Here is an 11,601-nt window from a genome sequence, read left to right as displayed (position 1 = left end):
ACTGAGCCATCTCCCTGGACCCAGGGCAGCTCTTAAAGGAAACCATTCTGCCAGAACCTGCTCCTCTATCCCTAAGTCTTATGTGCATTCCCATTTCACCATGAGGGCCAATAGGAGAGCTGAAGACCCCACTCTGTATGAATAGCAAGGACAATATGGCCGATGTGAAATATGCTTATGTACGAAATCTATTCCTACTGTAAATATGATGGGTTCCTACGATGATGTCTAGGAAGCCAACTGATATTACAACCCAAACTCTTCCTATGTGTTCAAAGGGCTCTTTTTATCCCAGGTCTGTGTCCTTGTGAGTGGAAGAGTATTGTGAAGGGCTGGGAGGATTACCCAGAGCCTCTGTGTGGGGTGCGTGTGTGTGTGTGTGTGTGTGTGTGTGTGTGTGTGTGTGGTGGGGTGACACAGTTTAAAAGAAGTCTTCATCACCCCATAATCCCAGCACCCTGGAAGGCTGAGGTGGAGAACGTCAAAACTGGATCCCAGCGTGGGCAATATAAGGAGTTTAGTGAGACTTCGTCTCAGAATTTGAAATAGAAAAAGGGTCTGAGGGGCTGGTGAGATGGCTCAGTGGTGAACAAGTCTTTATAGTTGTTCCTTCAATCATCCTTCACAAAACTCAAGTGTCAAGGCAGTAATTTATTTATTTTCCTCTCGAGATATGGAAAGAGCTTCATTGGCCTCAGTGACAAGACGCTCCCTCTAGCGTCTTGTAGTTCGTGGGTTCATCCTGATTTTGCAGAGGCCAGCCTATCTAAACCCTTCTACGAAGACGCCACCAATTAAATTCCGCCCGCCTCTGCAGTACTGGGGTTGAAGCTCTCGGGCGGTCAGGCCCGTCACTCTTCTTCTTCCTCCTCTTCCATTGGCTATTGGGAGATCGCGGCGCCTTTTTCATGGATGGGGAGGAGCTCCCAGAAGAGGGCTGTGTCTTTGATTGATTTCTTTGCCCGGTTCCAAGATGGCGCTTATGACCACGCTAGGAATGCTGCGTGAAGCTTCAATTCTGCCATCACTCAAGATGGCTGCCCCCATCAAGATGACCGGGGTGTGCCTTGGGGAAAGGGGCAGCAGGATGGTGTGAGATGGTAAGGACTCCTGGTCCATTGTGGGCCTGTTTGTGGGCCGTGAGAATGAAAAACAAGGAGACTAGCAGGATAGAGGAGGTCTGTGGTGAGAGAGATGATTAAAGAATGGGAGAAAGGACAGGGGTGACAAGTGGGGGTGAGGGATCAAAGATGGGGCGGGAGTGTGTCTGAGGTTCGGGCCCCTCATCGATGCGCTCTCCCCCAGCTCTTCCTGTTCCAGGTCTAGCATTGGACCATGTGGAAGTTTCTGGGACTGGGGAGCTGGGTGATGGGGGGTGGGGCTCGTAGAGGGGGTAGAGGGAGCAACACCGTCTTTTCTCAGGCAAACCCCGGCCCCTCCTTGTCCTCTGGACTAAAATGGGGAACACGTTGGGCCTGGCACCGATGGGGCCTTTGCCCCGTCGGAGCCCCCGCCGAGAAGAACCTCTGCCTAATCCTGGGAGCTTCGATGAGCTGCACCGGCTCTGCAAAGGTGAGAACTTGGCATCAGGCTGTCTCAAGTTGAAGGGGCAGAGGAGGGGAGGGGCTTGCATAGTGTGTATCCTTCCAGTGATGGCAGCAGGAAAGGGGAGAGCCTCAGGGAGGCTCAGGAGCCCAAATGAAGTGGAGCATTTTGTTGCAGGATTTGAAAGGAGGTCAATTCCTCCACTGCTTCCTTTGGGATTGGAAGGGGAGACTACCTCTTCGGGTAGGGGTTCCTTATCTGTGCTTATTCCTTCCCTTCCCCCCACCCCCTTCAGATGTATTTCCAGCACAGATGGAGGGAGTGAAGCTCGTTGTCAACAAGGTTCTGAGCAGCCATTTCCAGGTGCTCCCACTCCTCTGGCCCCTTCTTACAATTCCTTTCTGCCCGTCCTAGATCTTCCCCTTTGTAGTCCAGCATTAATCAGGCTATATGGGACAAGTGAGGGAGGATGTGGGGCTCTCTGTACCTCCCTTGCCTTTGGGACTTGTTGCTTTAAATTTGGTGACTCTCTGCATATGCTGGAGTCTTTGTGATTCTGAAGAGTCCCCCCAGATGGGGAGAAGGTGAAGGGTGGGATGAAAGATTGAAATGAAGCAGGAATGCTGTCTTTTTCATTGTCTCTTATTTCCTCAGGTGTCTCATACTGTGCATATGAGTGCCCTGGGCCTGCCGGGCTATCACCTCCATGCTGCCTATGCAGGGGACTGGCAGCTTAGCCCTACTGAGGTGAGAGCACCACATCCCCAGGTCAGCTCCCTAAAAGGTCACTTGGGACTTAGGGCTGGTGGAGAAGGAAATGCATATGTTATGGGGAAGAGTGAGCTGCAATCGGATTCTTCTGACTTTCCTCCAAATGGGAGAGGGTAGAGAAATATTCCTGGGTGTGAAGATGCCAGAGTTTGTTTTTGTGCTGCCACCAGGGGGCGCAGGACAAGGTTAATGAAATCCCACAGCAGTATTTGGGTTTAGGGTGAGTGGTGCTCTCCAGCTCAGGCTTACTGTGTACACTCCTCAACAGGTGTTCCCCACGGTGGTAGGGGATATAGACAGCAGTGGCAGCCTCAACGCCCAGGTCCTGCTTCTGTTGGCAGAGCGGCTCCGAGCTAAGGCTGTCTTCCAGGTGACCCCCAGTTCCTGCCTCCATCCACTGAGGCACTTCTCTTTCTCCTCCATGGGTATCCTGCCCTGTGGGACCCAGGGGAGGAGCAGAGGCAACAGTGATCACAGAGAGAAGGAGGGAGACTTGACTTCTGGTCTCCCGCTCAGACGCAGCAAGCCAAGTTCCTGACATGGCAGTTTGATGGCGAGTATCGAGGAGATGACTACACAGCCACTCTGACCCTAGGAAACCCTGACCTCATTGGGGAATCAGGTGAGGAATTGGGACAGGGTTCTTTTGCTTGGTTGCCTGTTTGCTAATGTTAGTTCTGCCTCTTTGTCTTCTGTATAATTTAGGGCAGTGATAGCAAAACTTTTAGAGACCAAGTACCCAAACTGCAACCCTAAACCCACTTATTTTTTTGCAAAGTCCCAATGCTACAATTAAACCTCAGTTTGGAGGTGTTTTTTTTTTAATTTTCAAATTTATTTTTTTGCGGGGGGGCCAGCTCAGCCTGCCCTGAGGGCGGGGCTGGCGCAGTATGCAGTGCTGGGGATTAAACTGAGGTCCCTGCTCTCTTGCCTAAACAGGTGCTTTAGACTGCTGAGCTATCTCCCTGCCCCGGAGGTTTTAGTTTAGAAAAAACAACTCATACACTTGGCCTGTGAGGCACCTCGAGCATGCATGCCATTAGGTCCACCAGCACTGGTTTAGGGGTTAGAGAAGGAACTTCTCAGGTAGCAGGCAGGGATGGGTTAGCTGCAGTGGGGGTACGGCCCAACCTGGCCTCAGTGACTGACTCCCCGGCTGTGTGCTTCCCCTCAGTGATCGTGGTCGCTCACTTCCTGCAGAGCCTCACTCAGCGGCTGGTGTTGGGAGGAGAGCTAGTTTATCACCGGCGACCAGGCGAAGAGGGAGCCATCCTTACCCTGGCTGGGAAGTACTCGGGTATGGAGTCCAGCGGCATTGTGACAGGGAAGGACAGTTGGGTACTCTGTTGGGGTTCCTGACCCATGTGCCTCCGTAACATTCCTTTTTCTCATCCTTTGCTTCTCACAGCTGTACACTGGGTAGCTACACTGAATGTGGGATCAGGCGGGGCCCATGCGAGTTATTACCACAGGGCAAACGAACAGGTGAGGCTTTGGAGCTCATTCTCATTCTAACAAGTCAGCTGTCAACCTGCGCTCCACCAGACCTGCACAATTTCTGCTGGCCGAATTTTTTTTTTTCCCCCTTCTCACTGGCATTTAAAAACAATGAGTGCTTATTAGTTACGCAGATTAGTAGACTTCATTTTTACATATTTGTATGGGTGTTTCACATGCTTTGGTCTTCTCCAGCCTAGTGTTTTTCCTACTCACACCAGGTTCACACTGTCATGCTGACTTCATTCTGGGGTCCCATGTGAGGACCCTTCTGGTTTTCACTGAGATGGGCCCCCTCTCCTGGCTCTTGTTTCTCAGGTTCAGGTTGGAGTGGAATTTGAGGCAAACACAAGGCTACAAGACACAACCTTCTCCTTTGGTTACCACCTGACTCTGCCCCAGGCCAACATGGTGTTTAGAGGTGCGTGTCACTGCGATGATGTTTGGAAGTGCTGAAGAATCTGGGGATATAGAGGGAGGGAGGCTCTACCTTACTTCTGCAGTCTCCTTTCTCCAAGGCTAGTTATTTCTCCTTAAATAACTGAGTCGTTCTGCCCTTCCCTCACAGGCTTGGTGGATAGTAACTGGTGTGTAGGTGCTGTGCTGGAGAAGAAGATGCCTCCCCTGCCCGTCACCCTGGCCCTCGGAGCTTTCCTCAATCACTGGCGCAACAGGTTCCACTGTGGCTTCAGCATCACGGTGGGCTGAGGTTGTTGCGGAGCTGGGCCCACAGCCGCTTGAACCTCTGAGTCAGGTGCCCTAGGGCCAAACACTAGGCCTCTCTCCAGAACCCACCTTGCTGGGTGACTCTTAGGTCTCAGGAGCAGTGGGGGACAGGACCACGCCCTCCCCAGAACTGGCGCTGCCACAGGGTCAGCTGACGAGGCAGTGGTTTGAGGCTCCCACTTCTGCAACCAGGCCCACTCTCCCCTTCCCCAGGCTGTGGCATTGGACAAAGGGAGAAGGATGAAGGGGTGTGTCTGGCTGAATTTTCCTCCTCATGTCCTTGTTTTCCTTTGGACTGAAGAACCTAACCCCTTCCTCTTCAGAGCAGAAAATTCTACATCGGACTCACTCCGCATCCTGTTTGCCCATCCCACAGCCTGCAAAGGCTGAGAAAGTAGGGCTGATAGGCTGACTCTTCAGCCTTGGAAAGTGGGCGTCCCCATTCCCAGAAGGAACGTTACCTCTTTTTCCTCCACATTCTGTGCTTCCAGAGAACAACTTTGTCCCTTTGGTGACTCCCACAACTGCATGAAGAGGCAGTGTCTGCTTTTGTCTTTCATTGTAATCACTGAGCTCCCTTCCTCCTGGCCCCAACATATTGTTCCAACAATTTCCCCTTTCTGGTCCAGTGCAGCCCAAGAGGTTGGGGAAGGAGGTGGGCCTGGCCTCAGCTGAAGATCTCCTGGAGCAGTGGCATCATGGTGGGCAGGCCCTGGATGAGCTGGACTTGGTCCCAGTATTTGCTGTTAATACTCCGGAGCTCTGCCAACATGCCCAGCATCTTCGCATACCGAAACCTTTGAAGGAAGCATTGGGGAGACTAGGGAGGTAGGAGGGAAATAAGGCAGCTGAAAGGTCTTTCCTGAAGTCCTGATTTCCTGAACCATCCCTCAGTGATGCCAAGTCTGAACATTAGAGAAAATCATGCTCTGGTATGACAAATTTATCAAAACTTCCAACCAAAAGTCCCCAAGGGGGATCTCTGACACTTGTCTTCTCTCACCATGCAGTTTTTCCTGAACCCAGAGTTCTGAGGGCCAAGTGTAAAGAAAGCCCCTGACTTGGCCAGAACTTCATTTGTACAGAATCTGAGGGTCTGACCTTTTAGAGCAAGCTCTAGAAGGTGGACTTGTTATTCTGTGGCATAAAATATCCCCTTTCTGGCAAACTGACTCATTCATTAAGCAGTGAGCAAGACAGAAGTGGTGCATACCTCAGAACCTATGTAGATTATAGACTACTGACCAGGGGTTGGCCTTGGCCAGGAGACTGTGAGTGACCATAACTTTAAAGGAAATGAAAAATCCAAGGAATTGGCCCAGTAGAAAGGAGAGAAAGGGCCTAGGAAGAAGAATGAACAAAACTCTCTGTGGTCTGCTTTGAGATGTTGGAGTGGCAAGGTGGTAGATGTCATCAATCTCAGGAATGCTGTTATACCGAGCCTGTGAGCTACTACTTTGCATCTTTACTGAATTAAAAAAAATGTCTAAAAAAGTAAGATGAAGCTGCAGTAAATGAAATTTGGATGCTGGAATGAATTGAAAGAGGGATGGTTTGCAGGAAGGACCAGAACCTCAAGAAACCTGGTTTTCCAAAAACAAAAGTATAGGAAGCATTTACCCTGAGTTCTGTGTGTCCCAAATGCAGCCTCCAAAACCCCACTCTCTTACCGATTTTGAGGCTTCTGTTGCTGGCCCTTGATGTAGCTGTCTAGAGTCTGTGCCATCCACTGTTGTAGCTGATCAATCTCTTCCCTCTGGGTAACTCCAGGCCGGTCTGTAAGATCAGGAGCCCGGAAGACCAAGATGGAGGGAGGCCTGCATGGTGCCCCCACGTTTGGAGGCTGAAGGGCTCAGGGTGGGTGGATGCAAGGGGCTCAGCACTTGGGCACAGGTGGCAAGGCCCAAGTTTCTGGGCTGTGAAAGAGGCTCACCAGGAGAGAAGAGGGCCATGGCAGCCAGGAGGACATACTCAGGCTCCTGGAGCTGTAGTCGTCTCAGTGTCCCATGGAAGCGAAAGACAAACTCCAGGTAGTCCCTCTGGAATCCCACTGTGAGAGATGTGGGGTTTAGGAGACTCCAGGTCACCTTCCCGCATGCCATAGTAAAAGGACACATGCCTTTGACTATTCTGGAACTGCCTCACCATGAGCTCCGTCTTCTATAGTGTAGCGAAGTGGCCCACAGAAGAAGTTTTGTGTTTGGAGACAGAAAGTGGTGTTGAGCGCAATCTGAGCCATTTCCATCGCTGCTCCCTTAAGAAGGGAGATTTGGTCCTCTATGGGCAGGGACCTGTGGGTTGCCGGAAAGAGGGGCACTTGAGACATAAACCTGAACTCCACAGAGAGGGAGAGAGATTCCTTTCAAACAGAGCTGGGTGTGATGGAGCAAGCCTGTAATTACAGCTATCTGGGAGGCTGAAGCAGAAAGATTTAAATTCAAAGCTGCCTGGGCAACTTTGTCTCAAAACAGGGCAGCGTGCTGGGGATGTAGCTCTGTGGTATAGTGCCTAAGGCCCCCAGGTTCACCTTCTAGTACCATTTGAATACAAATAAATAAACTGGAAATTTGAGACTTAGTCCTTAGACAGAAATGTTAACTTGATCAGTGGCTTTCAGGGGGTAAGGGAGTATACAATTTATGAAGTGCTTGCTTCCTGAATGTTGAGGGGAAGCCACTCACCGGAAAAGTGGCAGTTCTTTGGTGAACTTGATAACTTGCTCCATCATGAAGGTGTTGACATCTGCAAAATGCAGGAGCAGGGACTGCCCAGGGGCCATGGAAGGTGAGCGCTGGTGTTGGATGAACAGGTAAGCTGGAGGCTGCAGAGATCTGATGTGAGCCACAGGCCGCAGGCCGCAGGCCCAAGGCTGTCCTGTAGGCCTCAGCAGCCTTGTCTTGGGTTATTTGCTCCAGGCTGGGGTACTGAAGACTTGTCCTCTCTTGGTGCAGGGCACACAGTCCTCTCCCTTGGGATACTTTTTGGGTACCCTTTTGGTCACTTCCCAGCCCAAATCCTGCAAGGGCTCACCCTGAACTGAACAAACTGTTCGAACATGGTCCCCATGTGGCGAGTGTGGGCCTCCAGGAGGGTCTGGACCATCTCTTTCTGCTTGTTACTCATCTGTGGAGCTGCTTGCTGGGCCCGCCGCTGGGCTTGCCTCGCTCTCCGCAATGCCAGGGCTTCTGGTGACAGTATCACTGTGCCAGGTGGGAGACACAATGAGGCCACTGAGACCAGCAGACAGTATCTTTCTACCAGTCCCTGACTGGGGCCTCTAGGTGCCCTGAGCATGGAATGATGGGGGAGTGAAGAGAGTTTCATCACTTCCTTGAGCCTGGCTGCTCCAGGTGGCAGGGGACTCCAGCACACTTTCAGCAACCTGATAGGTGCGTGCAAAGCACCATGGAAGGCAGCTGCGCCATGAGAGAGGGAAGTGGGAAGCACAGTGGGAAAGCTGTCAAATGTTTGGCTTCTTAGTATCTAATGCATCTCTTTATGCTTGCATGGCATTATCATTTTTGTGCATGCAGTACTGGGGATTAAACCCAGGGCTTTCACCACTGAGCTATAATCCCTAGCTCTGCTTTTTATTTTGAGACAAGGTCAGGCACAAAGTTCCCCAGGCTGAGCTCAAGCATAAGCCTCCTGCCTCAGCTTTCTAGATTGTGGTAGTACAGGAATGCACTGCCATATCACACTGGCATAACGTCAAAGGTTCTAAGGTTAGATTTCACTGGATGAAACAACTCTGGTAGACGGAGCAGACAGTATTCATCTATTTCAGAAATGTAAACAAACTTAGATTCCAGTGATAGACAGGTCCAAGGTCATAAAATAAGTGATATAGACTGAATTCAAACCAAGAAGTTTGGCTTTTATGGCTTCCTTTCTGTTGCCCCATATTATAAAGTAGTTGATATCATGGAAAAAGTGAGTCTGGGAGTGAGACAGACTTCACTAGGAATATTGACTTTCCAACTTGTATGCTGCATGAACTTGAGCAAGTTAGTATCTATGAGCCCCAGTTACATCATCTGTGGGGAAGAAATTCTGGTTACCTGGCATGGAGAAAACATTAATTCAACAGTACTGAGTAGCTATACTAGGTAACAAGCATTGTACTCAAGAGCCAGGAGAGAAAGCCAGCCAGATGATATCCAGGGAAGAGCATTTTGGATAGAAAGAAGGCAAGCCCTGGGAAGGAGGGTGCTTGGTGTGTTTGAAGAAGTCAGTGTGACTGCAATGGATGGAGCAAGGGGGAAAGAGTTCAGAAATAAACCCTGAAAGGTGGGGTACAGGGGCTCCACCAGGCGATCACATAGTTTCAGAGTATGGGGAGCCACTGGAGGTTAGGGCATAATAGTGACATAATCCAACTACCTCCAAAAAGCTTGTTTGACTTGCTATCTTGGAAATGTGCTATTTGGGACAAGAACCAAGCACAGAGACACAGGTGATGGGCTCCTGGGATGGGGGGATGCCAACTCACTGTCTTTCCTCATGCCAGCATTCAGACACTTCTGCAACCTGCAGGCGGGGCAGTGTTTCCTCTGGCCCTTGATGATTTCACAGCTTCCAGCAAAGGGGCAGGTGCGGCCAGTGCTTTTGATGACTGCTCGTCTATAAGTGGGTGGTAGGGAACCCACAGGGGGGCACATGAGGAGGTGAGAGGATATGGTCTAGAAGACTTGGGAAGCTGTTAGCATGGGATAATCTGAGCGGTCTCCAAAGGTCCTCTGGGTGGATAGGGTATGACACATCTCAAGTATTTGATGGGGACACAGGGTCACTTGGGAAAGCCTGGCTGCCTTGCAGAGAGTAGGCATGTAAGTAGTCTTAACTAGTGGGCTGTGTGCGTGAGACAAATGGTTGGCACTTTCTATTTGTTGTGATACCAGTTTATGCAGTGTTGTGATCACCAGGGTAGACTTAGATACAGAATGTAATGTACCTGGACTAGCCCGGGCATGTGTCAGGGACCAAAGGCTGACTGACAGGAGTCTGGCTGGGCAGGGGTGTGGGCCGGGAGAGGGGACATTGTGTCTGCTGTGGAGGAGGCTCTTACCTGAAGAAGCCCTTGCAGCCCTCACAGGTCAGGGCATGGAAATGATAGCCCGTGGCTCGGTCCCCACACACCATGCAGTTCCTGGGCTCATCTTCTCCACTGGACATGGATTCAGGTGTTAGGGTAGTCATCACAGATCCCTGCATATGGAAGGAGCTAGCAGTAAGCTCTGGAAAGCACTTGACTGTCTTCTCTCCGTTCTGCAGAGCCTCTTCCCAAACCTGCCATGTACTGGACTTCTAACATTATCCTAGAAACAAACAAGTTCTTTTTCATTTGCTGGTCTCCACTATATTTCCTACCTGTTTGTTTTCATCAACATACAGCATGAAGGCCACAGAATCTGCTGTGGGATGCCTTTCCCAGGCTCCCATGCTGAACCAGCTTTCCATGGTGGTGCGTGGTTGGAGACTAGCCCTGGGCGGCTGGAGAACAAGAGGTGTGTGTTCCATGTTGTATATGGCCCCTGTAGTAGGGCACAGACTCTGGACCCAGGGCAAAGGCTTGGGTGGGAGGGTCCTAGTATGCCCAATGTCCTGGTTGGCGGCACATTGGACATTGTGTTGGGCAAGGACCTCATGACTCATGGGAAGCTGTTCCTTGCCAGATTTATGGAGGCTTTCCTCACTGCTGAGCTTCAAGGCTACTTCCGTGGCCTCCTATGTACATGGGTCCTGGATAAGCTGGGAAGCGAGTAAGTGCGGGTCTCTTCACAGCTATGTGGCAGTAGTAAAACAATAGGTATAACAGCTACATCATGAAGGCTGGGGAAAAAAGCTCAGAATAAGTGCTTGCTTGGCAAGCACAAGGGCTTGAGTTCAATCCCTGGTTCTGCAAAAAAAAAAAAAAAAAAAAAAACACCCCAAAACAAAACAAAAAAACCCTCAAAAACCCAGCTATATCAGACTACCAGAAAGAAGTTATTTTAAAAGACTTTATGCCAGATGAGTGTATGCATACCTGTAATTCTAGCACTTGGGAGACTGACACAGGAGAATCAGGAGTTTAAAGCAGACTGGGTTGTAAATGAGACCGTTTGAAAACAAACAAATGTAAAATGAAAGGTCTAGTTAAGAGTCTATGCATAGGGGCTGGGGAGATGACTCAGTGGAATAAGTGCTTCCCTGGCAAGCGCAAGGGCCTGAGTTCAATCCCTATTAGCAATGGCTGAGATTGGAGTGGATGTAAGAACTCTGCCATCACTGACCTTGTAGGTGTGCAACCTGAGCAATCACAGAAGATCATACATTCAGAAGAGTCCCGCTTGTTGGATTGCTGTACTTTGAAATAATGACTGTTTTGTTCGTTTGCTTGTTTGTTTTTGTCTTTTTGAGACAGGGTTTCACTATGCAGTTTAAGCTGGCTTTTTTTTTTTTTTTTTTTTTTTTTTTTTTTTTGTGGGGGATGTCTGGGAATTGAACACTTAGGATTTCATGCTTGCTGGGCAGGCACTGTGCCACTGGACTATGTGCTTGGCTTTTTTAAAAATTTTTTTTCCCAGGGGCTGGTGAGATGGCTCGGTGGTCTGGAACACTTACTTGGAACAAGCTTAGCAAGGCTCATGGACAGCGGTTCGATCCCCCAGCACCGCATGCCAGCCAGCCCCGCCCCCAGGTGGGCTGAGCTGGCCACACACACACACACACACATAAATAAATAAAATAAATAAATTAAAAAAAATTTTTCCCATAATTTTATTGATAAACAAATAGCAATGAGACACTTTCAAATCAAATTGGTAGGCCGGGGAGATGGCTCCGTGGAATAAGTGCTTCCCTGGCAAGCGTGAGGGCCTAAGTTCAATCCCCAGTTCCACCAAAAAATAAAATAAATCAAATTGGTAGGACAGTTTCAATAATAACACATTGCATACATTCTTCCTAGTGGTTAATTGCTGTACAAGATGCAGACATGATATCATATTTACAAACACCATTAGAACAAATCACTCTATTCATTAAGAGAATGTAACTATATATCTATCCTAACCACTT

General features: G+C 49.7%; 2 protein-coding genes across 5 annotated transcripts; one reads left to right on the top strand and one right to left on the bottom strand.

Annotated features, from left to right (window-relative positions):
- The first annotated feature begins 833 nt into the window (after window positions 1-833).
- On the top strand, window positions 834-4,808 carry Tomm40l (translocase of outer mitochondrial membrane 40 like). 2 transcript variants are annotated; one of them, XM_023699791.1, is made up of 10 exons: window positions 854-1,100; window positions 1,423-1,572; window positions 1,841-1,908; window positions 2,200-2,292; window positions 2,585-2,686; window positions 2,833-2,938; window positions 3,491-3,613; window positions 3,725-3,801; window positions 4,132-4,234; window positions 4,382-4,808. In XM_023699791.1, exons 2-10 carry the CDS (start codon window positions 1,458-1,460, stop codon window positions 4,519-4,521), a joined length of 927 nt encoding a protein of 308 aa, XP_023555559.1. In that variant the 5' UTR covers window positions 854-1,100; window positions 1,423-1,457; the 3' UTR covers window positions 4,522-4,808. The 2 variants fall into 2 exon arrangements, with proteins under 2 accessions (XP_023555560.1, XP_023555559.1); XM_023699792.1 differs by lacking the exon at window positions 4,382-4,808 and having other exon boundaries at window positions 834-1,100; window positions 3,517-3,613; window positions 3,725-4,225.
- Window positions 4,809-5,189: 381 nt separating this feature from the next.
- Window positions 5,190-10,612, bottom strand: Nr1i3 (nuclear receptor subfamily 1 group I member 3). 3 transcript variants are annotated; one of them, XM_023699789.1, is made up of 9 exons: window positions 10,568-10,612; window positions 9,608-9,857; window positions 9,032-9,162; window positions 7,570-7,739; window positions 7,221-7,360; window positions 6,685-6,830; window positions 6,473-6,589; window positions 6,210-6,315; window positions 5,190-5,336 (listed from the first exon to the last, which is right to left on the bottom strand). In XM_023699789.1, exons 2-9 carry the CDS (start codon window positions 9,751-9,753, stop codon window positions 5,207-5,209), a joined length of 1,086 nt encoding a protein of 361 aa, XP_023555557.1. In that variant the 5' UTR covers window positions 9,754-9,857; window positions 10,568-10,612; the 3' UTR covers window positions 5,190-5,206. The 3 variants fall into 3 exon arrangements, with proteins under 3 accessions (XP_023555557.1, XP_004639954.2, XP_023555556.1); XM_004639897.3 differs by lacking the exon at window positions 10,568-10,612 and adding an exon at window positions 9,910-10,059 and having other exon boundaries at window positions 9,608-9,747; XM_023699788.1 differs by lacking the exon at window positions 10,568-10,612 and adding an exon at window positions 9,932-10,059.
- Window positions 10,613-11,601: the final 989 nt, after the last annotated feature.

Source organism: Octodon degus, unplaced genomic scaffold (assembly GCF_000260255.1).
Source record: "Octodon degus isolate 3935 unplaced genomic scaffold, OctDeg1.0 scaffold00116, whole genome shotgun sequence".
Lineage (NCBI taxonomy): Eukaryota > Metazoa > Chordata > Mammalia > Rodentia > Octodontidae > Octodon > Octodon degus.
The sequence above is the reverse complement of the archived record's forward strand: the minus strand, read 5'-3'. Positions and strand labels throughout refer to the sequence as shown.

Coding starts and splice junctions, on each gene's coding strand:
- Tomm40l (XM_023699791.1), top strand. CDS start 1,458: ATGGGGAACACGTTGGGCCTGGCACCGATGGGGCCTTTGCCCCGTCGG. Junction 1,909..2,199: donor TTCTGAGCAGCCATTTCCAG/GTGCTCCCACTC, acceptor TTATTTCCTCAG/GTGTCTCATACTGTGCATAT. Junction 2,687..2,832: donor GAGCTAAGGCTGTCTTCCAG/GTGACCCCCAGT, acceptor TCTCCCGCTCAG/ACGCAGCAAGCCAAGTTCCT.
- Nr1i3 (XM_004639897.3), bottom strand. CDS start 10,059: ATGGAACACACACCTCTTGTTCTCCAGCCGCCCAGGGCTAGTCTCCAA. Junction 7,740..9,031: donor TGCTGGCATGAGGAAAGACA/GTGAGTTGGCAT, acceptor CACCTGGCACAG/TGATACTGTCACCAGAAGCC. Junction 5,337..6,209: donor CAACAGAAGCCTCAAAATCG/GTAAGAGAGTGG, acceptor CTTCCTTCAAAG/GTTTCGGTATGCGAAGATGC.